Source organism: Lipotes vexillifer, unplaced genomic scaffold, assembly GCF_000442215.2.
Source record: "Lipotes vexillifer unplaced genomic scaffold, Lipotes_vexillifer_v1.1 scaffold285, whole genome shotgun sequence".
Taxonomy (NCBI): Eukaryota; Metazoa; Chordata; class Mammalia; order Artiodactyla; family Lipotidae; genus Lipotes; species Lipotes vexillifer.
In genome coordinates, this window is record NW_006788807.1 from 680,591 (window position 1) to 708,331 (window position 27,741).

The window sequence follows — 27,741 nt, forward strand, 5'->3', positions numbered from 1 at the left end:
TTTCCTCGGCGTGGTCTCACCCGCGATTTAAGGCATAGGTGTCGCCGAGCCGGGAGGCTGGGAGTCGCCGGGCGTGCGGGGGAGAGGCCGGGCCGCGCCGCGGCGGGGGGCGGAGGGAGAGGGCCGGCCGGGCGGGAAGGTGGGCTCTGGCCGCGGGGAACCGGGGACCGAGCCGCCGCCGCCCCTAGAGGGGAGCAGCCGGGACGAGGGGCCGCAGTCCGGGGAGGGGGCCCCACGATGCCCAAAGTCTTTCTGGTGAAGAGGAGGAGCCCGGGGGTCTCGGTCCGCAGCTGGGATGAGCTCCCGGACGAGGAGAGGGCAGACACCTACATCCCAGGTGAGCGCCGCGCCGGGGCCGGGCCTGGGCGCCGGGTTCCTGGGGTGCGGGCAAGGGTGGCCGGGTCCCCTCTGCTCAACGGCCGGGGCTGGACTCTCCCCCTCCCCCATGTCCCTCTTTCAAGGGGAGGAGGAAGTCACTGAGGCGCGGGAGGACCGAGAGTGAGAGGCTGGGAACCTGGGACGCCCTGCGCCCCCTTCCCCCTAGTGGGCGCCTCTAATTGCCCGGCGGCGGGACCGTTGGCTGCAGCGCGGGCCGGGGTGGCCCGGGGAGGGGGCTAGGGGCCAGCAGGGGCAACCCTCAGTCCCACATCCTCGTGGGGTTGCACAGGGATGGGTCAACCTCTCCGGGGTTGGGTGGGTCGAGGTCAGGCCCCCCGCCCGCATCCCAGGGAGAGGAAATTTGGCGCGCGGGCCCCCAGCCGCGCTGGGTCCTCTGTTCCTCGTGGGCGCTGTAACTGGGACTGAGGAGCGGCTCCCAGAACCCAGAGGTCGTTCGGGAGGCCAAGTCGGGGGCTCTCTCGCCCACCCCCGCGGCGTTGCCCACTTGGCGAGGTGCCCAGGTCCGGGGCGGGGCGGCGGCGGCGGCGGCACCGCCCGCAGGTCAAACTGCCGCGGGCGCCCGGGCCTGACGCCGCGTGTCTGTGTGTCGGGGTGCGGCCCTCCTCTGCAGTGGGCCTGGGCCGTCTGCTCCACGACCCTCCCGAGGACTGCCGTAGCGACGGCGGCAGCAGCAGCGGCGGCGGCAGCAACAGCGCGGGGGAGCCCGGAGGCGCGGAGAGCAGCTCGTCCCCGCGCGCCCCCGAGCGCGAAACCCCCGAGCCTGGCGATGGCGAGGTCCCCGGTGGACACCTGGCGACGAAGCAGCGCCCGGTCGCCAGATCGAAAATCAAGGTACGATGTCGACTCTGCCCCCGCCGCCACCTGCACCACGCCCTGGCGTCGGGCTCCCAGGGCCGGCGCCTCTCCCTGTCGCGCCCGCCCGCGCGCCCCGGCACCCGAGCACCCAGCGCGCCCGCAGCGCAGCTCCTGCACCTGCCCCTGGGTCGCGGCCAGGGCGCCTCCCCGCGTCCTCCCGCCTGCCAGGTAGCCGGCCGCCCGCGCTGCTGCGCCCCGGAGACTGGCTTCCCGCGCGGGCACAGGCCGCCCGCGTGGCCTCCGGAGCTGCCTAAAGGCTCAGGCACAGCTTCCTCCCCCCAGCAGTCCATTCTGTGCGCAGGGCCTGAGGAACACCCTGGCCGTCGGAGTTCCCGGGGTGGGAAAGAAGGGACCCCAGGCCCCGGGCTCCCCTCCTCTGAGGTGCAGTTCCTACAGCTTTGTGAATTCTGAGTTTCGCCCCCTTCCTCGAGTTCTGGAGGCAGTGGTGGCAGCTTGGCACACAGTGGGCCTTTCACAATCACAACTATTCCCAGTGCCCGTTAGACACGAGGTCTGTGCGGGGCACTTTAAACTTGTGTTTGTCAAATCTTGAATTTTGTTCACGGATGAACGGATTCAACTGCAAATTGACCCACTGCCCCGCCCCCAGTGGGTTGGAGTGTTTGTTTCCCTCTATTTTCGCGCTTCAGCCCCCACCCCCACCCAGCCTCCTGGAATTGTAGGCCACAGCTTATCCGGACGCCCATCTGCGCTTTCCTGTGTGGAACTGCCATGATTGCCTGCTCAAAGGTATCCGCTACCTCTGAGACTAAGCTGTCCCATTCCACTGACTCACGGGCGGCGGGAGCCTGGGAGTGGTGTTTTAGGAATCACATAACCCCAGTTCCTAGCCAGGTGGGCCTTAGTGTGAGCCTTTTCGGGCTCCACGCCCTTGGTGTACGTGTTAATTCTTGGGCGCTCCAGGGTGGTCCCGAAGCCCCCTGCCCAGGCAGCGGGATGGGGCGGAAGCCCTAGGGTTCGCTGTGGATTGCGAAAGCCTCCTCCGTTACTTTTCCTGGGAGAGGTCTTCCCTCCCCTGTGCATTCCTGGCTCCAGGGGCTTGGCTCTGTGGTGGGCTGGCGTGCATTTGGTTATGAATTGGGGCTAGAGGCTTGAGCTTGGAATCCTTAAGAAAGACACCTTTAAAGGATGCTGGGACTGGGTGTGGGCATCCTGCTTAGTGTTTAAGTGGGCTGATGAGGTTCAAAGTCAGCTGATGGGAGGCTTTTCTGGGCCAGATGGGGTTAACTGGGAGGGACAATTTGCCTGAGGCCTGTAGCTCTGCCCTCCAGGAAATTCTACCAAGTATCCACTTGCATATTTATCACCGGCCGGAAGGACAATTTGCAACATTGTTTTCGGGTGGTCTATAGCTACTTTACCCCTCTGTCCCCCAACTGCCCAGATTGCCCTGGAGACAAGGTGGCACAGGAAAAATATCCAGTCCCTTAACCACCATTTTTAGGAGATCTCTGCCCCCCCAGGCAAACAGCTCCACTGGGGCCCTGGATTAAGGGAGTGAATAAACCAATTTTATTCCCAGGATCCTTGTTTTGGTGCTGACCCCAGTGGTGGGGGGTAGGGCATAGAGTTTGCTCCTCAACCCTTAACAAGGTTTCCAGAGGAGTTTTTGTTTGTTTACTGAGGCCGAAGTTCAGGTTCCCTCTCCCTCTCAGCTTCCACAAGACCTCCTGGGGTTAAGATGCTCCAAGCCTACAGAATTATCAGCTGTGGTATTGGCCATTTTCAAATGACTGGTCCAATTGCCCGTGAATTAGCATGTTGTATAACTGTAGAGTTCTATGCAAAGTATGCTGAACTGTCTAAGAATTAGTTTCCTAACCATAAGAGGGGGAAGCCACTCAGGCATGATGCATGTTTTTCAGTGACTCGAAGACGCTTACTGAACAGTTGGTTCTTAGGACCAGAGAAGGGCAGAGAGAAGCTACATCCCATCCAACAGTATGTAGTGCCTGCTGTGCACAAGGCAGCCAGGAGATAAAGATGCTGCCACCCTGGTGTTCCAGAATCTTCTGACAGTAACGGTTAGGGCTCTAGGCTCTGGTTTAGTCCCTCTGGGCCTCAGTTTCCTCGCCTGTAAAAATGGGGATAGTAATGAAACAAGTAATGAAACCTCATAGAGTTGTGAGGATAAATGAGTCAAGCGTGAAACATGGTAGGTGTCCAATAACTCTAGCTAGAATTATTTGGGTTGGTGGAGAGACACAAATACTAAATTAATTATTAACCCTATTACAGGAAAGTGAATGCTCAACTAGCAGCAGAAGCAAAGATGCAGTACATTCTGAGCAGAGGAAGGTTCCTTGGTGTGGATTTGAGGGCTGTGAGAGAAGGGGGAGAGGCACGCTTTAGGGTAGTATGGGCTGAGCCCAAAGCTTGAGTAAGGACAGGACTCAGAGCTGGAGGGAGGATGGGAAATGGGCCTGGGGTCAGGGAGAGTCAAGGTGAGGAGCTGGACATTAGCCAGGACAGGCTCTGATGGTAAAGGGGCCAAGCCGAGAAGTGTGGGTGCTCCCGTGGGGGCAGAGGAGGGGCTCTGGAAGGTTTTTGAGAAGGAAAACCTCATTTGGGTCCATCTCACCAGCTGTGGTTGGGGATACCTTATCTGTTCTGAGCCTCAGTTCTCTGATCTGTAAAATAGAGAAATAAGAATCGGCCTCTCCAAAGCATTGGGCAGATTACATGAGACAATGGGGACAACACGCTGAGCAATTTTGTGTGTGTGTAAACTGCCCAGTGGGGAGTTAGCCAACAGTGACTCATAGCAAGTTTTGTTAATGTCCAATACTTTGTTGCCTACAGCAGGGACAAGGGATTTACCAACTGGATTGGCTGGATTTAAGTATTTTTTAAAAACCCACCCATTTGATATTTGGAAGGTAACATAAGCCCCAGCCCTAACTCCCTGCCTGTTGACTTCAGCCTCCCAAGACAGAACTGGATGTCCCAATTCCCCCCACCAGTCTTGTAACTCACTGACCATCTCCTTGGCTGACCAGACTTTTCTTCTTGACTCTAGACCCACCAAAGGCAGGGAGCATTCCTGCTGAGCTTGTATTTTCAGCACCCGGTGCAGTAATGCCTGACTCATAAGAGGACATAAGTCAACATAGAAGAGGAATACAGGCAGGGAAGGAGTCAATAGCATCTGGGGGGAGATAGGAAGCAAGACAAAAAGGGAAAAATGCTTGGAATGGACGCTTGAAAAAGCTTAAATTAATTTAAAGGGGGAAAAAGGAATAGGAGAACAATGTAAGTGTTAACTGCAACCAGCTTTTAACTGGAATATAGGTGAGGTCGGTTTTTGTGGTTGGAAGGGTCTGAATGGATTTGTTGCAGAAACAGAATCCACTGTAGCTCACTTAAGCAGACAGTGGTTAATTATAGGGTACTAAATGGGCTAAAGAGAGACCAGGTAAGCTCCCAGGAGTGACTCCCAGAGCCACACTACAGAACTGGGCTACCTAGGGAACTGCAGCCGTGGCCTCTTTGGCTGCTGTCGTGCATCACGATGCTTCTGCTAATGCAGGATGTGAAACAGTTGCCACATACCTGCCTCGGCTCAATTAACTCAGGCCCGAAGTCAAATCTCCTGATGGTGCATGTAACTGGTGGTACCCAAGTCACATCTAAAGACCACAGACGCCAGGGATTCTGGGAAATGTAGTGTCTAGCTTTTGTAGCCTCTGCTGTACAGGAAGGCCCACCAGAGGAGCAGGAATAGAGGCTGAGCGTGTCCACCCACAGGATCTACTTCAGGGACCCTTATGTGGTCCAATCTCCTCACTTTTGTGGGGAGAAAGGTAAAGCCAGAGAGCTTTTGTTGAGTTCGTCACAGGTACTAGTGGCAAAGCCCAACGCAAGGCTCCTTATTCTTCAGCGTTGTTGTACTGCATCGTGGGAGCTACCTTTGACGCCTTAGCCATTAGCACTGACAGCCTGACACGAAGGAATTGAAGCAGTTTCTCACCATGACATGAGACAAAACCACAGGGCTCATCCCTGCCTCTCCCACACGTCATGCCCAGACCCATGGGCCTGTCCCGGGGAAGTGCAGGCACACGCTTTGCAGACAACAAGCCCCATCAAAATCTCGGTGTGGGCACCTACCAGCCCTGTGGCCACAGGCGGGTTTCAGGTATTTGAATCTGTTTCTTCTGGATGACTAGGATATGTCCCTTCAGCATCTCTGCATTTGGGAAGGTTCTGCATTCTGCCACGCAGTGGAGTTGTGAAGCTTAAGGAAGGAGTACATAGGAGCAGGAGGGGAATGTTTATCCTAAAGGACCTGGGGAAATACGCTTAGCATGTTTTGAGCGCTCGGGCATAAGCGCGTGAGTCACTGGAAATCTCGTCTGCGCGGCCACCGGAAGGTAGCCTGCACTCACAGTAGCCTCCCACAGGAAATAGGACCATTAATTTAAGGAACTTGTCTGGTGGAAGCATCCACAGAAAATAAAGGATTTTTTTTTTTTTTTTCCTTTAGAAGTTGACAGGTAAGTGACCTTAGCCAGCTTTTGAAGTTGGTCAGAGGGCCAGCCCAGGTCCCTACCTCCCTAGATGCTCCTGAAGTCTTCAGCAGCTCTGATACAATGATGGGTTTGTTTCTGCTGCACAGGCCTGTTTTTAGAAGAACTAGAGGGGAACTTTGTGTGTTTTTTAAAATGAAAGCCGAGATCCTGCAGAAAACAGGACAGCAAATAAGAAAGCGCCAAGCTTCAGGGTTGGGGAACTGCTATCTCTCTTCATCTTTCTTGCCCTGAATTAATCTCCAGTTAGTTAATTAATCTCCAGACTGATGTCACCTCCCATCCTCGTGGTAGCTTCCTCACTTCAGTAATAAGCCTTCTGGAGAGTTAATTTTGGATTAAGGGTGAGACTATTAAGCTTTTTCTGAGGATAGCAGTGTCTGGAGCGGTATACTGTAATTGAACACAATACTTTCCATATCAAAACACGAATATTGACACCAAATGGGTAGCTTCCCCTTTTGTTGCCAAGGGAGATAGGAGCGAATGTTGGTTTTCAGAGCTATTTGGATTTCAGAGTTGCAGATGAAGGACTAGGGGCTGGTGACTCACACTGAAGGTTGGTTCCCTTTTTCTTCCATCAGTGAGAGAAGAACTCAAAAGACAAATGGAGAAACAATGGGTTTTGACCAATGACCTTTTATTTAGGATCACAGGACTCTGGAGCTTGTCGAACTCTAAGAGTTAGCATTTACTGCAGCAACCAGTCTTTTTGTTTTTTCTTTTTTGGCTGTACCTCACGGCTTGCAAGAATCTTAGTTCCCTGACCAGGGATCGGACCCATGCCCCCTGCAGTGGCAGCGTGGAGTCCTAACCACTGGACTGCCAGGGAAGTCCCTAGCACCCAGTCTTTTTAAAGTAGCTTTTCTTATTTAATTCCTTAACAGTCCCAAGAGGCAAGTATCATTATTGTCCACATTTTATGGGTGATGAAATTACGGCTTAGAGAGGTTGAGTAACTTGCCTACTTCCCAGACTGTAGGTGGTAGAGCAGGATTTGAACTTATTAGGAAAAGAGCTCATCTAATCCCATTTTATTATTTTTACCTGTGGGAAAATATGGCCCAGGGATATTAAATGACATCACACAACCATCCAGGTCTAGGTTTTTATTTGATCCTCAGCATTTCTTGTCTCTCCACCCCACTCATTTTGTGACCAGGTGACAAAGATGTAACTAGTTTTGGTCTACCCCTTGCAGAGTAGAGTAACAAGGTAGTTGGTTAACCCTATTTTGGACTTCTAGAAAGTAGAGTGGTAGGTGTAAGCCTGTGTAAACATAATAAAGATGGCCCAGTGAGCAGACAGGTGACCCGAGGAGAGATTGCTGGTCCTCTGGCACATGGGGCATCATTTCAGGAATCAGGGGTATCTTCTGTATCATGCTGCCCATCCTGGGAGAGAACACTCTGAAATGTGGCAGCTCTGGTGTTCTAGAGAGAATGTGTTACATCTATCACCGTTCCAGTGTTCTATTGCTGCTTCACAAACAGCCCCAAATTTAGCAGCTGATAATACTTTATTATGATGTCTTCTAGTTCTGCGGATTGGCTGGGCTCAGCTGGGTGGGTCTTGCCTGGGGTTTCTCTTGTGGATGCAGTCAGATGACAGTGGGGTTGGAGTCTCCTGGGGGCTTGACTGGGCTGAACATCCAGGAGGGCTCACTCATGTGACTGGCAGTTGGTACTCTTGTCCTCTGGCTACTTTATTATATGGTTATACCATCTTTTTTTTGACAAGTCCCTATTGATGGGCATATAGGTAGTTTCCAGCTTTTCGCTATCACAGACCAAATTTCAAGGCACATGTGCAGTACACTCTGTGGGATAAATTTCATGTTTAGGAATTTATCCTCCAAATATTTTTCTGAGGAATTCTTAGGAATTTCTCCTTTTTTAAAAAAAAAAAATTGATGTGTAGTTGATTTACAATATTGTGTTAGTTTCAGGTGTACAGCAAAGTGATTCAGTTATACATATGTCTGTATACATATATGTATATGTGTGTATATATATTTTCAGATTCTTTTCCATTATAGGTTACTACAAGAGATTGAATATAATTCCCTGTGCTATACAGTAAATCTTTGTTGTTTATTTTATATGTAGTGGTATCTATTAATCCCATACTCCTAATCTATCCCTCCCCCCATTCTTTCCCCTTTGGTAGCCATGTTTGTTCTGTGAGTCTGTTTCTGTTTCGTAGATAAGTTAATTTGTGCCGTATTTTAGATTCCACATAGAAGTGATATATAGTATTTGTCTTTCCCTGTCTGACTTACTTCAGTTAGTATGATCATTTCTGGGTCCATCCACGTTGCTGCAAATGGCATGATTTCATTCTTTTTTACGGCTGAATAATAAGGACTCTCACCTTTCTAACGAAGGAAGTTTTCCTTCCTCTGAAAAGTGAACAAGTCTGGCAGAAGCTGGCTTTGTCAGCCATGATCTTTTTGCTCTTGAATTAACCCTCCATCTTCTTTTGAAAAGGCTCTCTTCAGACGTTCTGGATGTAACTCATAGACGTGGAGTCTGGATTGGTCAGAAATACATTTATAGTTGGCGAACAACCCTTCATGGGCTGGAGGGTGCACCTTATGGGAATTCTCTACATGAGCATTTTGTGTTGACTCGGTTTTCCATGTTGTGAAAAGTGGAGAAATGGGAACACTGCCTTTGCTGAGGCAATTGGAGATCTTTTATTTTTGCTCTGAGAAAACCAGAGGGAAGTTCCCCAGAGAACGGGGTGCCCTCCCTCTCCAGTCCCCTCGCCTCATTCCCTTTTTCTCCCCTGTGTTAAAAAGCTTTCTGTATCTCTCTCAGTCAGATGATCCACTGACCCTGAACTCCCTTAAAAGGTCACTGATCTCCATCCCCTCTGCCCTCAAAATTTTTATTCTTTTCAAACCAAATAATGCCAGTGATTTGAGATTTCCATCCTGGACTGTAATAGGAGGTATTCATGTTACATGCTGAGCATTTTAAAAATAGGAGTTTACCAAAAGGATTAAAGTAAACAAGGGTTCAGGTTGGAACCATAGTTGGCGAGTCCTCGGGCACATGGTGCAAGGCTTTCAGAAGACAGTTCTAGCTTTCTTCACGTTTTCCATCAGAATTACCAGGTTCATGTGCCTCTGTTCTATTTTATTAGCTGCACTACCTCTCAAATGACCTTTATCCTGTGTAGACTTGGCCTTCAGAAGCTCACGATATTTTGTTTGCCAAGACCTGGGCCATATTTAGTCTTTTCACATCCCTTCAAGGGAGGCAGTGACTAGAATGGGGACTGTGGATTAGCAGGAGACCATGACCTGTCCTGTGATAGGAGAGCCTTGGGCACAGCTGGGTCTCCCTCAGGCCCTGCCAGGCCCCACCCCTTTGGGGAGCAGAGGTGGGGTATGAGGCAGGAGGGTCATCAGACTCAAGCCCTGCGGTTGTCCTCCTGTATCTTCCAATGTGCCCACCCTCCCCCCGCCCTCTGACAGTTGTTGGGGCCCCTGCCCTTCTCTGCTCCCTCAGCTCTGTTCATCAGCTACTCTCCAGGGCTCAGACTGGCCAGGCTGGACCACACACAGTCCCCCTTTTCCCAGCGCCCTCTCTGGGATATTCCTTGCCCTTCCCCCATCTTCATCATCATGGCCTGGCTGAGATGCTCACCTCTCTGGGTACACTTTCCCGTGCGCCCACTGTCTGGGCTAGGCTCCCCTCCCAGCCACCCCTTGCACCTGGGGCTTCCCAGATGGCAGTGGCCTGTTGCCTGGTCTGCTCTCCGACTAGACTGGCAGCTTCTTGGGGACAAGCCATCCTGGTGCTCTGACCACAGGCCCTGTCTCGGATCAGGCACACATCAGTGTCGGCTGAGACTAAGATGGAGCAGTGAGAATGAACTGGTGGAGGGGGCTGACTGGAAAGCCCTATTCTGGGGTCTTCGCCTCCTGCCACCTGTGAGCCATTGCCCACCAACACTTTCTGACCGTGCATGGCCCTCATCTGCGCTTGGGGCATGGGTGGGGGGGCAGGAGCCTGCGCAAATGCTTGCTGGCTTCCACAAGGCGTTTAGTTGAGGAAACGTTCGTGCCTGATGGAAGCCTCTGGAATGAGTTGGAATAAAGTCCTGAACCGTGTGAGGGCCAGTCCCTCACATCTCAAACGTGGTCCATGGACTGCATGGTGGCATCTCCTGGGAGCTGTCTAGCAATGCAGCATCCAGACTCCACAAGACCTCCTGAATCAGAATTCGCACTTAAAAAAAAATGTATTTATTTATTTATTTTTGAATTTTATTTTATTTATTTTTATACAGCAGGTCCTTATTAGTCATCCATTTTATACACATCAGTGTATACATGTCAATCCCAATCGCCCAGTTCATCACACCACCACCACCACCCCCGCCACTTTCTCCCTTTCGTGTCCATACGTTTGTTCTCTACATCTGTGTCTCTATTTCTGCCCCGCACACCAGTTCATCTGTACCATTTTTCTAGGTTCCACATATATGCGTTAATATACGATATTTGTTTTTCTCTTTCTGACTGACTTCACTCTGTATGCCAGTCTCTAGATCCATCCACGTCTCTAGAAATGACCTAATTTCGTTCCTTTTTATGGCTGAGTAATATTCCATTGTATATATGTACCACATCTTTATCCATTCGTCTGTCGATGGGCATTTAGGTTGCTTCCATGGCCTGGCTATTGTAAACAGTGCTGCAATGAACATTGGGGTGCATGTGTCTTTTTGAATTATGGTTTTCTCTGGGTATATGCCCAGTAGTGGTATTGCTGGGTGGTATGGTAGTTCTATTTTTAGTTTTTTAAGGAACCTCCATACTGTTCTCCATAGTGGTTGTATCAATTTACATTCCCACCAACAGTGCAAGAGAGAACCTGCATTTTAACAAGACCCCCAGAGGATTCGTGTGTGCACTGAGGTTTGAGAGGCACTGGTCTTAGGGGTACAGGGACCAGTTTGGGCAGGGGCTGCAGTGGCTGGAGAAGCTCATCAGGGAGGGAACAGGTGAGCTGAGGCTTGGCAGAAGGCAGTACCCCGGTGGATGAAAGGAAGGTGTTTGAGACAAGGAAGGTGTTAAGCCAGGAAAAGACCAACTCTTCTTGCTAATAATGTTTGTCTGAAAATTAAGTTTTTTAGGTCCTTTTATGAATAGAATTTTGGCAGAACGGTTGTATCCAGCTTCTAAAGGATCTGATAACTAGGAAACCTTTAATGAATATATCAGATCTGGTGTTTTTCATCACACAGTTAGAGATTCTGTTTTCTTCCTTTGAGGCAGCAAACATGGTTGAGAGAATGAACCAGGCAGTCCAGAACCTGGGATTTGGTTATAGTTTTTCTGATAACGAAGCTGTGGGATCCTGACCAAGTCACTTCCCAAGATGACCGTCTTATTTGTTCATGATTCTGGGTCACGAACTGGGGCACGGCTGGGCTAGGCAGTTTTCCTCTGGGCCGGGTTTGTTCACTCAGCTGGTGGCAGCCCTGGCTGGGCTGGAAGGTCCAGTGAGTCTTTATTCATACCTGGCACCTCATTGCTCCTCTGCATGGCTGCTTGGGCTTCCCCACAGTATGGTGGGCTCAGGCTTCCTCGTGGCTGCTGGCGTCCAAGAGGGAGGATGCAGAAAAGCTGCACCGTTTCTTAAGATCTGGAACTGACACAGGCCCTGCCCAGATCCAGGGGGAGAGGAGATATTCTCTTGGTGGATGCTGGTCGGGAGGAAGGAATTGACTGTGGCTGCCTTTGGGGGCTCTGTGATGTTATCAGACCTAGACTCCTCTTTCCTTTCTGCTCTTCCATCCTCTGCACTGGCTTCCGCCTTGGGTCCGAGGTGGCTGTTGGAGTTCTCCTGAGCAGGAAGGAGTAAATCAGGGGAGAGGGCACCATCCTTCCCCTTAGAGAGTGTATCTCACCAGCCAGGTGGTCCCACCCGCAGGACTTGCTGTGAGGTTGGGAAATGTAGGCGCGTAGCTGGGGTCGGGGTGCCCAGCTGGTAATCAGAGGTCTGTCCCGAGGACCAAGGGGAGCATGGGTGGGGGGGTGGTGCAGGAGCCCGAGTCAGGTCCAGCCTAGACGCACCAGGCGGTGGGCGCGCCGCCCCGCACGGGTCCTCACCCCTCTCTCTGTCCCAGTTCACCACAGGCACCTGTGGCGGCGATGCGGCGATTCACACCTGCGACCTGTGCGGCAAGGCCTTCCGCCTGCAGCGCATGCTCAACCGGCACCTCAAGTGCCACAGCCAGGTGAAGAGGCACCTGTGCAGCTTCTGCGGCAAGGGCTTCAACGACACCTTCGACCTCAAGAGGCACGTGCGCACGCACACAGGTGAGGGAGGGGCGCGGCCAAGAGCCCCTGGTCTTTCCCCGCAAGGAACCCAGTCTGGAGCCTGGGGCAGAGCTATGTTTCCGGAAGAATCGTGGGGCGGGGTGTTTGGGGCCGGGCCGCCCGGCTCTGCCACCTGCCATTGGTGTCCCCTGGGGCCCGCGCGCCGCTCTCAGCCTGTTCTCGCCTCGGTGAGATGGGCGGCGCATCACTGGCCGGAAGTGTCCTGGGAGCTGTGATGCCCACTCGGTGCAGCCCTCGGGCCGGGGTGAGGGCTGGAATGTGGTCCCCGTGGTCCCTCTGCTGGTATTTTGTGCTCCTTTCTCGTCAAGTGAGTCTGTCTCAAAATAGCATCACGTTGCTTCCTCCTGAGAGCTCAGAAAGAGAACACGCAGCTGACTTAGCGCTGCCCGAGCCTCCTGCGGGGGCGGGTGGGCACGTGTCACCCCCACCCTGAGCTTTACTCAGCGTGGGTCTGGGTCCTCACCAGCTCCCTTCCACAGACAGCCCTGGGGTGCTGGTTGGCCGCCCTCCTGCCCCCTCTGGCTGTTCGTAGCCTCGGTAGTTTTGTCTAGGAGACACCTGGCCTCCAGGCTGCTCCTTGAGGGCCACACCTGTGCCAGAGCAATCCCTGGGGAATTCTAAGATGCCATTTCCTTGCTAAAAAAACCTCCAGGGCTTCCCTGGTGGCGCAGTGGTTAAGAGTCCGCCTGCAGATGCAGGGAACACGGGTTCGTGCCCCGGTCCAGGAAGATCCCACATGCCACGGAGCGGCTGGGCCCGTGAGCCATGGCCGCTGAGCCTGCGCGTCCCCGCAACGGGAGAGGCCACAACAGTGAGAGGCCCGCGTACCGCAAAAACAAAACAAAACAAAAAAACCTTCTCCAGCTCTGGGCAGGACAGAATCGAGCCATGGCCGCTGAGCCTGCGCGTCCCCGCAACGGGAGAGGCCACAGCAGTGAGAGGCCCGCGTACCGCAAAAACAAAACAAAACAAAAAAACCTTCTCCAGCTCTGGGCAGGACAGAATCCAAACTCCCCGTCTTGATGGGCTCCATGTAAAACCCCTCACAGTCTGGGTCCCATCTTTAAATCTCCATCCTGTCCCGGCCCCTCCCACCCCATCCCACTCCATCTTTTTATCCCACCCATTTCATCTCATCTAAATCCATCCCATCCTAACCATTCAGTCTTGCCCTGGTGCCACGCACTCTCCCTACAACCTCATAGAATTTACTAATTATAGTCCCGCTGATCCCATCAAGCTCTTTCAGGGTTTAGGGTTTCCCTCAGCATTTTGGGGGTGGGGTGGGAAAATGACCACTCCTCTCTCCCAGGGGGCCTCTCAGGTCCCCAGCCGCCACACAGGGCCCTTCTCAGATCCTCTGTATTCAGATTTCCTTTAAGCCTGTATCACACTTTTTTGTTCTCAGAGTACTGGCCATGAGCTTCCTCCCTGGCCTCAGAAGGGTGTCCTCCACCCTAGAGAGTGGACTGGCATACTAAAAGGTTTTTCTTTTTCCTTTAAAAAAAACTTTTCTAAAGTGAAATTTTCATTTAAATGTAACATACATCCAGAAAAGCACACAAATCATAAGTGCATAGTTTGGGAATGTAGGACTTTTTACAAAGCGAACACAAGCATATAACTGGCTGGAGTATTTCCAGCCCCCATAAGACACTGCCCCCTCCCTCCTGCCCCCTCTGGTCACTGTCACCTTCCCTCCAAGAGGCACCAGTAGCCTGACTTCAGTAAAAAGTTTGACCTCTGTGTGGCCAGGCTGACACCTGGGTTGGGGCAGGGAGAATGCTTAGGGAGCTTGGTGGTCCTGATGCTTAGGGTGATGGTGGTCCTGTGTGATTAGGGAGGGTCCTATAGAGGGTGAAGGGTCCTGTAGGTGGTGGAGGGTCCTGTGAAGGGTGGGGGTCCTGTGGGTGACGGGGGGACCCCTAGTTATCAATGGACCCATTATGTGACTGCAAAGCTGGGCTTGTAGGCAACTGACCCAAGGAGCTGGAGGAAATTGGGGACCACTCATGCCGTCATTTGTCATTGGTTGTCCTGGAGAGTTTCTCAGCTTTTCCTCTCTATCTGAGGGTGTCCTTGAGGGCATGGCCTATTTCTTCTGCCACTCCTCACCTGGTGGGCTCTGTGGTCACTCCCCCACAGAGTGAAGGGGGCTTGAGGAGCATTGTGGGCTGTTGGTACCTTCAGTTGGAGTAAACATGGAGCTGCCTCATCTGTGACTGAGTTAATTCTCCATTAGTAGAAATATTAGGGACTGACTGCTCTCAGGGAAGAGTTTGTAAGAGTTTGCACTGAGTTGGTCACACAGTGGTTAAGAACTCTGGATCTGAGCTAGCTGATTCTGCAACCTTGTCGAAATTACTTATCTTTTTGCCTTAGTGTGTCCATCTCTAAAATGGGCATGGTTTTATTACCTATCACCTAAGTGATGGCTGCGAGGTTTCAGGGCAATAATGGCATATAAAGTGCTTCACAAATTGTAAGCACTTAGTAAATATGAGCTATTAGTGGTGGTATATGTTGAAATAGTTGGCAGAGTTTTCCTGGGGCCCTGCGGTGTGGCAGGCTTGAAGACTCACCTCTGTGCTTGTGGAGAGCTCAGCCAACATAGGGAGAAAGAACCCAAACCCCTGACTGTGACCCAAGGAAACCAGCATTTGTGCCAGACAGAAGAAAAAGTGGCGAATGCTGGTGGGGAGGCCTGGAAGGTGCATTGTTGCTGGCAGGGGCACCAGGGAGGCTTCTCAGAGGAGGTGTCCTTTTGGCTGAGCCTTGAAGAGTGAGCAGGATTTTCACAGTTGGATGGGGAGGGAAGGGCATTGCAGATGGGGAATGTCTTAGTTTGGGTTCCCCCAGAAACAGACCCTGACACGAGGATTTGGGTGAAGCTGTTTATTTGGGAGATAGTCCCGGGGGCACAGTGAGGGGATGAGGAGAGGAGACAGAGGGAAGGAGACTCAGTGAGAGCTAGTTACTTACTGAGTGGGTTACCACTGGGAGCAACTGGGGCTCAAGCCTCCTGGGGGTCCTCTGAATGCACACAATGCACCCCAGAATTGCTCCAGGGGCAGGAAGTGGGGTATTTATCCATCAACTCCCATCCTTCCCTTGTTTGGGGGTCCATCCTGGGACCCTCTGCTCCTAGGCAGTTCCTCCCTGAAGCCCCTTGCAGACCTCACGTTTCTGGGGAGCATCATCGGGCAGGAGCGGCAGGAAGCCACTGGCCTCCTGGGACTGTCTGAGCCGGCCTGGTGGGAGGCTGAGGGGTTCGGTGGGGGGTAGCAGTGTCTGCCAGGGAGAACAGGGCTTAGCGGCCGGGGGGGCACGGCGTGGGGGGCGTGTTGGCAGAGACGGGAGAGCCTGCAGAGGCCTGCACAGCTTCCTCAGGTGGTAGCGAGCTCAGAATGGTGGCTTTTCTGCAGGCCAGGCCCTTGGCTTTATCCTGTTGTGTCCAACAGCCCTGAGGAGCCCCGAGCCCTTGTTACCCCTAGTTCACCGGTGAGGAGCTGGGGACAGCTGGTCTTCCTGAGTCCAGGTCCCCCGCTTTCCACAGGCCCCTTCTCTGTCCCCGCCCCTCAGTACTGTGCTCACTCAGTGTCCTTCCCAAGGCTGGGCCTTACCAGCTGCCCCGGTTCAATTTCTAGAAGCCAGCTTGCTCTGCGAGAGGCGAGATAAAGAGGAACTTGGGACGGGCACAAACCTCACCTCCAGCCTGGGCTTTATAGTGGGTTGCTGAGGAGCCTGAGCCTGTGTTCTGTGGTGCCAGCATGTCCTCTGGCCACAGAGTGAGCAGAAAGGGGGTGGCCTGCACCCCGCCCCACCCCCCCAGGGCCCTGGGCTCCTTCATCTCCTGCTCCTCAAAGATGAGACTTCTAGGGCTTCCCTGGTGGCACAGTGGTTGAGCGTCCACCTGCCAATGCAGGGGACACGGGTTCGTGCCCTGGTCCGGGAGGATCCCGCATGCCGCGGAGCGGCTGGGCCCGTGAGCCATGGCCGCTGAGCCTGCGCGTCCGGAGCCTGTGCTTCGCACCGGGAGAGGCCACAACAGTGAGAGGCCCGCTTACCGCCAAAAACAAACAAACAAACAAAAAAAACAAAGAAAGATGAGACTTCTAGTGACTACTAAAGGAGGGGCTGAAAATCACCGGGTTGCTGAATAAAAACGCCTTCCACCTGATGCTTCCTCAAAGGGCATCATGCACTTTATCCCACGAGGGGCGAGGCTGGCACTCAGGAGGCATTTAGGACTGGAACCCTGCAGCCTCTCTGCGCACGGGGAGCTCTGGGTCCGTGGAAGGTGGCTGGTCCGAGAGGTTACGTGGTTACGTGTAAAACAGACACTAGATTTCAAAGGCTTAATGCAAAATAAGAACGTAATATATATCAGTTTTTAATGTTGATTTCATGTTGAAATGGTAATATTTTGAATATATTGGGTTAAACAAAAGGTATCCTTAAAATAATTTCACCTGTTTCTTTCTACTTATTTTAATGAGGCTACTGGACATTTTAAAATTACAAAATGGCTTGCATTTTAATCTCTGTTGGATAGCTCTAAGGTCATTGAATCTATAGTTAATGATTTAAAAATTTTTTTATTATAATTTTGACTCTTAAAGTGACCAACAAATAGCATTATGGAAACGTCTTGAACCTATTTTCCCTCTGGTTCATTTTATTTATTTAATTGGCCGTGCCTCCAGGCACGCGGGATCTTAGTTCCCAGACCAGGGATCGAACCCGTGCCCCCTGCAGTGGAAGCGCGGAGCCCTAACCATTGGACAGTCAGGGAATTCCCTGTTTCTTTTTTTTTTGGAGTAAATTGCTTTACAATGGTGTGTTAGTTTCTGCTGTACAATGAGGTGAATCAGCTGTATGTATACCTATATACCCTCCCTCTTGGACCTCCCTCCCACCACCCCCATCCCACCCATCTAGGTCATCACGGAGCACCGAGCTGAGCTCCCTGTGCTTTATAGCAGGTTCCCACTGGCTAACTATTTTACGCGTTGGTAGTGTATATAAGTTAATTCTAATCTCCCAACTGTAGAGATGTGGATGGACCTAGCGTCTGTCATACAGAGTGAAGTGAGCCGGAAAGAGAAACAAATATTGTATATTAATGCAGATGTGTGGAATCTGGAAAAATGGTACAGATGAACCTATTTGCAGGGCAGGAATAGAGATGCAGATGTAGAGAACGGGAGATGTGGACACAGGAGGAAGGGGAGGGTGGGACGAATTCCCTGGTTTTTTTTCTGATGGAGATGTGCCTCCAGGTAATAGTGACCAGGAAGAGGAGTCAAAGCCTTGCTGACAAACTGGCTGGTGGCAAACGGAAAAAAGGGGCCCCAGCTCTGGGGATGCCCCTCTGCGGGAGCTGGAGGGACAGGCCTCGCCTCCTGGCACCAGAGGCCTTGCCCTGCAAGCTCTGAACTCTGTGCAAAAGGGATAATCAGTAAAAAGAGCAAAAATCTGGGCTCCTCAGACCTTTCTGTAGTTCGTGTGAACCACCTCACTGGCTCCAAAAGATCTCACCAGAATTCTGGGAATTCGGTTTTGCCTTTGACGGAGACGTGAATGTTGCATTTTGGCTCTTGACAATTACAAGTAAATGTTGTGTTTGGACCAGAAGCAAAGATGTGGACAGTGTTCTCACAACTACAGTAGGCAGATGAGTGAAGGTTATGGTTGCTCCCAGTCCGGCTGGGCCAGACCATGACTAATTTGAAGACTTAGCTGGGATCCCAGGACCCTTCTTCTGAGAACTGCAGCGACAGTGTTGATGAGGTGGGCGAAGACAGTGGGACCGGGGATCGGGATTAATCCCCTCCCCCACGTCTCCTCCTGAGAGAGCGGGGGGCCTCTAAGGAGAGACTCAGAACAGGAAGAAACTTCTTGGAAAAGGTCCAGGGAAACCGGAGCCTGGAAATGTCTTACCTTAATATCCAAGCAGATGAAAGAAAAGATTAAGACTTCTTTTTTGGATATGACTTCACCAAGGAAAGAGTAGATCAGAGGTGTGCATGTGTGTGGTGTGTGTGTGTGTGTGTGTGTGTGTGTGTGTGTGTGTGTGTGTGTGTGTGTGAGTGATGGGGGAGGGGGAGCAGCAAATGACATCTGAGTCCAGATTGGAAGAGAGAAACTGGAACAGAAGAAACTCGGTTAACATTTTGTGAAAATACATCTGCAAACGAGTGGCTGTTTTCAATCCAAACTGACTTAGGTTGGGTTCCCTAGAAGCAGATTCTGAGATGGCGATTCTTATAAACTGATTTATTGAGGGAGAGCTCTTGGGAGAAACCTGTGAGGGAGGGGAGAGCAGGACAGGGCAGCAGGGATGTGGCCCCAGCTTGATCCCACCAGGGCTCTGGGGTGTGACTGGCGCTACAGGCCTGTCCTGTCCCCAGGCAAGTGGGGGACATTTCTGTGCCCATATGAGTCAGAGGCTGCCTTTCCCCTGGGTGGGCAGGTCACTTGCCCAGTGCCCGTTCCTTGGAGAAGGGGACATCCAGGAACTGTTAGCTGCCAACATAGGTGACAACTGGGGAGTGAGGTACTGGCCCAGAAAAGGGGGTCCTGATGGGGGACCAAGAGGGTCCACTGCACACATAATAGAGGGAATTGTTCTATTTAGGTGGAGTTGACAGGGTCACTGAGGCCAATGTGTGAAATTATGGCTGTTGACCCACCTCAGGACAAAATAGAGATGGGGGGTGGGAGGGATGAGCTTTCAAGACAGGATTGTATATTCAGTTCATAGCCCGTGAAAAATGTCATGGGCCTGGTTTTACAGAATATTCTTCTGGATTTGTTCACGTGTTTTAGGTTGAGCCAGCTGGCCATCCAGGGAAGGAGAGAGTTTCCTGGGGGCAGGGTGTGGGTGGGGGAAATCTGTCATTTAGATTCAAACAACCAGCAGGTGCCAAACTCAGCACTGAGTGTCTCCGCCCTTGCTGCCCAGGGACCCCAGCGCCAGTGGCACCTGGGGGCGTGTTGAACGTTTACTGAGGTGTCAGGTGTGGTCTGGGCGTTGTTCGCCACTGTGACCAGGTGTGCCAAGCTCATCAGACAAGTACAGCTTGCATTGAATGCATTTTATTTTTCTTGTATGTAAAGTGACTACTTATTTTGTAAAAGACTTCAGTCAATATACAGACTACAGAGGAGAAAGCCTGCGCTGCTGTAACCAGTCGAAAAGGGCACACACATGTGCGGGGTCCCCCGCTCGGTTTGTGAGGGCTCCAGGAGGGCATAACTCGGGTTGGTGACTAGAGTAAAGGAGTTGGTTCGAGGTGCGCCTGCCATTCCTACGGAAGCTTCTGAGTTCCACGGAGGGAGCCTGAGGAATTCAGATCTGAGGTCTGGGCAGTGGGGAGGGCCAGACCCTGGCCAGAGCACAGGGTCTGCCCTGCCCCCCTTGGTGGGGCCCTCGGGCCTTATCTTCCATCTGGGCCACATTGAGAAGGAGGAGAAGGCAAACAAATCCCATCTTGATTGAAGAAGAGGAAACAATGGTGTCTGTTTGGAGCCTACGGGGAAGGGTTGATCGGACTGGGAAAAATGCAGGCTGGGAGAAGTTTGGAGCGGGGCGGGTGGGAGAAAAGAATAGAGTTACCTCCACCCCGAGGGAGCTGAATGCTGCCTTGCAGGGTGGCCTCCTTCACTCACCAAACTCTCCCCTCTTTTATTTTGACTGACTTTTTAGCTACAAAAAATAATATTGAAAGGGAAGAATGAAAGAAAGAAAAAAAGAAGCCTCCTCTCCACGCCAAGCCCTAGTTCCACTCCTGAAAGCAAGCCACCATTTAATTTTTTTTTCCCCAGAAGTTTTTAACACACATTGCTTTTTTCATGCACTATCTATCCTGGAGATTGTTTCCCATCTGCAGAGGTAGACATACATCACTCTTTTGAATAGTTGTCAGAGTATTTCTTCATATGAGATTATGATGTAATTTCAAATATGGAGGCACTGTCATTTTTTTCTCTTGCCCCAAATGATGACACTTATTTACATTTTCAGGGTTGGTTTTTTCTTTCCTCCTTCCCTCCTTCCCTCCCTCCCTCCCTCCCTCCCTTCCTTCCTTCCTCTCTTGTCTCTGTCTTTTAACTTTAGACAGCACTACCACAGATATTCTTGTAAATCCTTTGTCTACTTGTGTGAATCTTTCTGTAGATGATTTCCCTGAAGTGGGCCAAAGGGTAGACCCATTATGATGTTTATGGGGTGGTCACATTGCCTCCTGAAGAGTTTGTCCTAAATGTCCAGTCCCACAAGGAGGCCTGCAGAGAGCTCCTTGCTTAAGTCCATGTTTGGATAAAGTTCAGTAAAGGAGACTTAGCTATAGCAAGCAGAGAGCGCCAATGACAAAGACTTCTTTGGGGATGAGTGACATGAAGCTTGATTTGGTAGTAGGAATAGAACATTTGAAAAGAAGAGACCCTTTGTGATAACCCAACACACAGTATTTTCTGCTCGAGGTGATACAGACCCGCAGCACAGTAGTCTGGAGGGTGGACGGGGAAGGAAGTCTGTCCCCTCCTCTCTCCGCCAGCTGCCTAGGAACGACCTTTTAGAAAATTAGCCTTTAAAGAAATTATTTATGTTTTTAAATTGAAGCACAGTTGATTTACAATGTTGTGTTAGTTTCTGGCGTACAGCAAAGTGACTCAGTTCCACGTATGTGTATATATGTTCTTTTCCATACTCCTTTCCATTATGATTTATTATAGGAAAAAATTATCCTTTTTTATTGTAAAATAGATAATGAACAAAAAGGTGTACATATAGATACAGTTTAAAAGACAGATACTAAATATTCACATACCCACCAGCCAGCCAGCTTCTGAATAGAGTGTATTTGCATTCTGTTGACCTGGATTATAAGCTGTTGAAGCTGCATCCTGTTGAATATTCAGTGTGTGCTGCATCCTTTGCTTGTGAGATCTCGGTTAATCCTCAGAGCAGCCTTACAAGGGGTATCAATTATTATCCCCATTTTACAGGTGAGGAAACTGAGGTGTGGACTCAGTTAATGTGTGGCTGATGGGTGGTGCCTGGGTTTCCAGTGGCCTTGGACTCTGTTACTGTGTAGGTGTCAGTAGGTTAATGATGCCTGGTGCGGGGATGGTTCCGGGATCCCACTCCAGGCTCGGACAAGATTGGCCTTTGCTCGAGAGCACCCACGTCCAGGACAGGCGAGGCCCAATGTCAGGGAGGCCTTGGTATCTGTCCCCCTCATCTGGGGCTCCTCCCTGGCCCCCTTCATCCCCTGTCCCCCGAGTCTGGGGGAGAGGAGGACTCTAGGCGGGAGGGACTTGTTCCCCAGCCCAGAAAGAGTCACCAAGAGGCGGCTGCTGGGTGACCATGTCTGCCCACACCAGTGAGCGAGGGATGAATGTGGTGTTTGCAGAGCGGGGTGGGGAGGGCAGGTTTGCAAAAGTCAGGATTAACTGCCATAACTAGAGGTGTGGGGACCTCCTGTCTACCCCGCTCCACCCCCCGCAGTCATCCTCATCCTAGCCGTCATCTGCATGACGCAGGCCTCTGAAATCCTCTAGCCCTGGCCATCCAGGCTCTGCTGGGTGCTGTGCCCGTAGGATTCGGCTGAGCTGCAGAATGAAGAGAGGAAGGAGACGTGACCGTGCGGGTGGACTTGGCCCTGGCCCTGGCCCGATGCCCTCGGCAAGGGGCAGGGCTCAGGCAAAGCCATGTAGCCCCGTCCAATCACCTTCTCAGGTCACCGTTGGGAGTGGGGGCCCCCAGGAGTAGGATTGGAAGCGTCCACTTCCAGAATCCAGGTTAAAGCCTGATGTCAGTGTGCTGGTTTCCCCACCGGTTGAGTTTGGATGTTTTAAAATAGGCGAGGGCTGTTTCCAGTCACCCTTGAAAGGAGCAGCTGGCCTCTGGGTGAATTTCTGTCTTGACGAGCTTCGGGTCTGAAGTCAGGTTGCTGCTTGATCAGCCAGAGGTGGTGGGAACCAGCTGCCATGTGGGCGCAGAGGCCTGGTTAACACAAAGCCCCTTGTGGCCCAGACATGCAACCTACGTGGTGTATTCCTTTGGAGAGGCCTCACGGCCCCTACTTTTGTAGAAAACTAGCCCCAAGATGTGACCTCTCTTTTTCCTGGGCCAGTAGGATTCATTCATTCATTCATTCAAAAATTATTTACTGAGCACCTATTAGGAGTTCTCTGATGGTCCAGTGGTTAAGGCTCCATGCTTCCACTGCTGAGTGCCCAGGTTCAATCCCTGGTCAGAGAACTAAGATCCCACAAGCCACGTGGTGCGGCCAAAAACAAAATAGTAAAATAAAAGATAAAAATGATTTACTGAGCACCTATTATGTGCCAAGTGCTGAGGATTATAAAGGAGTTTCTTTTAGCAGTTTTTCTGAAACATGTGGAACATAATACAGGCCTGCTTTCTGCTTGGGTGGGCTGGAGGAACACCCCACCACGGCATTGAGCTAACACAATTCTTTTCACATTAGGAAAGGATGGGAGCTTCTGGATGTGGACAAGAAGAAAAGTGGAAGTGACTCGATTTTTTCAGCTGGTTGAATGAGGGTGGGGGGAGTATTTTTTTCCATTTTGACTTCCTTTGTCATCTGTGTACTTTAAAATCTTCATGAACAGACATAGCACTCCCGGCCCCCCACCACGCGCCACCAGTGAGGAGCTGGGGATGTTTAACCTTGAAGAGAGGACTTGGGGGGGCCTGGCTGCCTCAGACACCCCAAGTGCCGTCCTAAGGCTTCACCACGCGTTGCTTCAGACCTGTGACTCCAGCATAAGCAGCCTCAGCAGCACCTGGGAACCTGTGAGAAATGCAGATTCTCATCCCCACCCCAGAACCAGATTCACCAGCAGGGGGGCCCGGAATCTGTGTTTTGACAAGCCCTCTAGGTGGTTCTGTTTCGGGCTCAAATTTGAGAACCACTGCTTTCGCTTGGATCAGGACGTCTGGGGTGGGGCCCGAGGCTCTGCACTTCCAGCGAGCTCCTAGGTGATGTGATGTGAGGTGGACTACACTTTAGTACCAGGTCGTACAAGGCAGCATCATGTGATGGGATGGTGTGGGCTGGAGCAGGGCTTCCTCAGTCTCTACAGTTTTTAAAAGATGGGATTTAGGTGCAGCTGTACAACAAAACGCCACGGTGCTCTTAAAAAGGAATGAAACCAAGCTGTAAGCACCAATATGGGAAAATCTCCAGGAATATTTATTTATTTCTTGAAGTATAGTTGATTTACAATGTTGTGTTAATTTCTGTTGTACAGCAAAGTGATTCAGTTATATGTATGTATATATATATGTGTGTGTGTGTGTGTGTGTGTGTGTGTGTGTGTGTGTGTGTGTGTGTGTATATATATATATATATTCTTTTTTTGATATTTTCCATTATGGTTTATCGTAGGATATTGAATATAGTTCTCTGTGCTATACAGTAGGGCTTTGTTGTTTACCCATCTTATATATAATAGCTTACATCTGCTGACCCCAACCTCCCACGCCATCCCTCCCTCAGCCCCCTCCCCCTTGGCAACCACTAGTCTGTTCTCTATGTCTGTGATTCTGTTTCTGTTTCATGGATAGGTTCATTTGTGTCATATTTTAGATTCCACATATAAGTGATATCATATGATATTTGTTTCTCTGTCTGGCTTACTTCACTTAGTATGATAATCTCTGTGTCCATCCATGTTGCTGCAAATGGCATCATTTCATTCTTTTTTATGCCTGCGTGATATTCCATTGTATATATGTACCACATCTTCTTTACCCATTCATCTGTCGATGGACATTTAGGCTGCTTCCATGTCTTGGCTATTGTGAATAATGCTACTATGATCATAGGGGTACATGTATCTTTTTATATTATAGTTTTGTCTGGATATATGCCCAAGAGTGGGATTGCTGGATCACATGGTAATTCTATTTTTAGTTTCCTGAGGAACCTCCATACTGTTCTCCACAGTGGCTGCACCAACTTACATTCCCACCAACAGTGTAGGAGGTTTCCGTTTTCTCCACACCCTCTCTGGCATTTATTGTTTGTAGACTTTTAAATGATGGCCATTCTGATCAGTGTGTTATGGTGCACCAGGAATATTGTTAAGTGAGAAAAGTAGATTTTGAAAATATCTTTTGATAATAGCTTGCTTCCGTTAAAGCCAGGATAGTAAAATCATGATAAAACCCATTATTGCATAAATAAACTATTTAAGCATTTTAGAATGTGAATTTTAATACACCTGTTTTTCAATTTTTCACTATTCTTTCAGCAACTCGAACATTCTTGGGGGGAAAAAATTAACCATTAAAAAAAACAAGTAAAAACGTCTACATGGGGATGCACGTTTTCCCTTCGCCTCAAGCTCCAGCGTGACTCCATGCAGCCCTGGTGGATCCTGTCCTTACTTAAATTTTTGATAACTTGTTCATCATGGATTTTTTTTGTATGTATTTTGATTTTGAAAATATTTATCTTGATTGATGTTTTCACATACTCTTTAAATTTTGAGCCTAAAGCTTTGGGGATTACTGCGGGCAGTGGTCCTCCTGGCCTCTGGGCTCTGAGATGCTCTGAGAGCTGGCAGCCCACTCTGCTCCACGGACCCCGAGCACAACATTCACCCTCTCTGGGCTTCCGTGCTCATGGGACACTGTATGCTTCCTTGAATCCGCCCCCCCCCCCCCCCTTTCTGAGATACACCTACTGAGGTCTCCTTACCTAAGTTCCTGTCTCACCCTGTCGGGTGCCCACGGTGGGCATGGGCATGACTGTGGTTTGATTGGCTGAGCTCCCTGCTCACATGGTACCTGTGGCCTCTCCATCTGGAAGGCAGGCCCCACTAATAGTAGCTCACTTATAAAGCCAGCAGGAGATCTAGGTTGGAGATGGTTTCCTAACTGTAGCCGACGCCATCAGTGTCCTGTGACCCCTGCCATTTCTGGGCACACCCGTCCATGTAGTGGCTGCCCACATCTGCAGCCCAGCCTGAGGATGTCCTTGCTGGAGGCCACTCTACCCCAAGGCAGGCTGTACATGCTGGGGAGAGAGAACCTGTCCCACCCAGGGTGCTCTCTGCGGTGCTACTGGAGCAGGCGAACAAAGACTCCAGCTCCCGAGGGCCAGGGTAACTCGGAGGTGTGTGTTCTGCTCTGTCCTCCACCTTGTCTGGCCATTTGGACTCTGGTTGCCCACAGTGGTGACTGGCTGGATGACCCCTCTCCCCCTTGTCATCATCTTCCCTCCCCTGCAGGTGGGGAGTCACCTCCCACTTTTCATGGGGTCACCCCTCCTGAGGGCACCTCCCAAATAACTCCTTTTCCAGTGAAACCCAAACTAAAATTAAAACAAGGTTTACTCTGCCCACTTTGAAACCCAAACATTAAGGCAGGCAAGTGGTGGTGTTTTGCATGCATCCTTTTTTATTATGTTTGCTCTGTGGACAATTTTGTCTCCTGCCTTAATCATTTTCCTCATGTTTCCCATCCTTGGTCATGATGATTTTTTTTTTTTTTCCTCAGCCCCTGGCAACGATTTTTCTATTGTTTCTGAGAGTTTGACTTCTCTGTATCTAAGTGACCCCACGCACTATTCGTCTTTCTCTGTCTGGCTTATCTCACTGAACATAATATCCTCAAGGTCCATCCATGTTGTTGCAAATGGTAGGATTTCCTCTTTCTCCTGGCTGAATAATAATCCATTGTAGATATATACCACACCTCTTTTATCCATTCATTTGTTGGTGGACACTTAAGTTGTTTCCATGTCCTGGCTATTGTGAATAGTGCTACAGTGGACATGGCTGTGGAGATAGCTCTCTGAGATCCTGTTTTTATTTCCTTTGGATAAATACAGTGGGATTGCTGGGATTGCTCGATCATATAGAAAGTTCTGTCTTTAAGTTTTCGAGGAACCTCCACACTGTTTGCCACAGTGGCTGCACCAATTTACATTTCCACCAACAGTGCACAAGGGTCCCGTTTTCTCCACGCCCTCACCAGCATTTGTTACCTTTTGTCTATTTGATAATGGCCATTCTGACAGGTGTGAGGTGATCTCTCCTCTCTATGTGGTTGTGATTTGCATTTTTCTGATGATTGGTGATGGTGAACATCTTCTCATGTGTCTGTCGGCCCTTTGTACGTCTTTGGAAAAATGCCTGTTCATTTCCTCTGCCAGTTTTCGAATTGTGTTGTTGGTTTTTTTGCCGTTGGGTGGTGCAGGATGACTTTTAATGGCTTCATAAGTGGGAGGCTCTGGCTGGGCTGTGACCGACCGGTGCTGTGTCTGCCCCTCACCCTGCAGGCATTCGCCCCTACAAATGTGACGTCTGCCACAAAGCCTTCACCCAGCGTTGCTCCTTGGAATCCCACCTGAAGAAGATACATGGGGTGCAGCAGCAGTATGCCTACAAGCAGCGCCGGGACAAGCTGTACGTCTGCGAAGACTGTGGCTACACGGGCCCCACCCAGGAGGACCTGTACCTGCATGTGAATGGTGCCCACCCGGGCAGCGCGTTCCTCAAAAAGACATCCAAGAAACTGGCAGCCCTCTTGCAAAACAAGCTGACATCCACGCTCCAGGGCGGTGCCATCCTGAGCGAGGAGGAGGAGAAGTAGGAGGGGGCGTGGATGCCAACGCTGCTACGTGCCCACAGGTGCCCGGTCTTGAGGGCCCCCTGACCCGCGGGCTCTTTCTAAGTCCAAGTGTTCCGTCCATCTCTCTGTCCTCTGGGGGCCTCGATGGGGGGGCTCCGTTCCAAGGCTGTCAGTGATAACAGTGGCTTCAGGCCCCCCGTAACCTGTATCCTCAGGACCACTGTCACATGAATGAAAGCTTATGGATGGCTATGATCACCGTCTGGGGTTTGGGTTTTTTTGTTTTTTTTTTTTTTTAGGATCTTCACACATGGAGGCAGGGGTGTTCTTAAGAGAGACACCCCTTGGAGAGATTGATAACGGTGCCTTGCAATAAAAGTACGTCCACTTGAAATGCTACTCCAGCAGGGAAAATGAATCCTATTATTCTGAAAGAGCAGGAATTATTTTAATAAAGGAAACGTCCTGGTGAAATTTTCCTGATCAGAATGAAACAGGAGAGCGTTGACGTGTAGCTCCCTGTCCAGGGCGTATCGTGGGACCTCCGGCTTCAGGTTATTTGGGGGTTGATGTTTTGTACTAGTGGGTGGGTTTGAAGAGAGCATCTTGAGCGTTGGGTAAAGGTAGACAGACAGCTGGTGACAAGACAGCCCCACACGTGGCTGCCAGGCAGAGGCGCTGGAATCAGCTTGGCAGGCGGCTCACAGATGCTCTTTGGGCCAGGGTGTTGCTGCAGAGATGCTCTGGCCTCCAGGACTGGGCCTGCTGACTGAAGGCCATCCCCCCTCCGTGAGTCCAGCACCGGGGACATCGTGGACATCGTGGGGCCGAGGCTGGAGCATGAGGAGACCCTGGGGGCCCTCAGTGCCCCTGCAGGGGCGGCGGGGGTCGGGAGGTGATGGCGGCGTCAGCATCTCCTTCCGGGCATGTGACTGCTGCGCGAGGTGACCTTTGGCCAC

At 51.0% G+C, this 27,741-nt stretch overlaps 1 protein-coding gene across 1 annotated transcript; it reads left to right on the forward strand.

The window, feature by feature from the left end:
* Positions 1-27,192, forward strand: OVOL2 (ovo like zinc finger 2). The gene is made up of 4 exons (XM_007461785.1): positions 1-337; positions 1,010-1,230; positions 11,952-12,144; positions 26,490-27,192. The coding sequence occupies exons 1-4, from the start codon at positions 238-240 to the stop codon at positions 26,801-26,803; spliced, it is 828 nt and encodes a 275-aa protein (XP_007461847.1). The 5' UTR covers positions 1-237; the 3' UTR covers positions 26,804-27,192.
* The last annotated feature ends 549 nt before the right edge of the window (positions 27,193-27,741 follow it).

Bases quoted from the DNA above. Each gene is read 5' to 3' on its own strand.
- OVOL2 (XM_007461785.1), top strand. From the start codon at position 238: ATGCCCAAAGTCTTTCTGGTGAAGAGGAGGAGCCCGGGGGTCTCGGTC. The intron at 338-1,009 runs GTGAGCGCCGCG...CCTCCTCTGCAG, and splicing joins GGCAGACACCTACATCCCAG to TGGGCCTGGGCCGTCTGCTC. The intron at 12,145-26,489 runs GTGAGGGAGGGG...CTCACCCTGCAG, and splicing joins GCACGTGCGCACGCACACAG to GCATTCGCCCCTACAAATGT.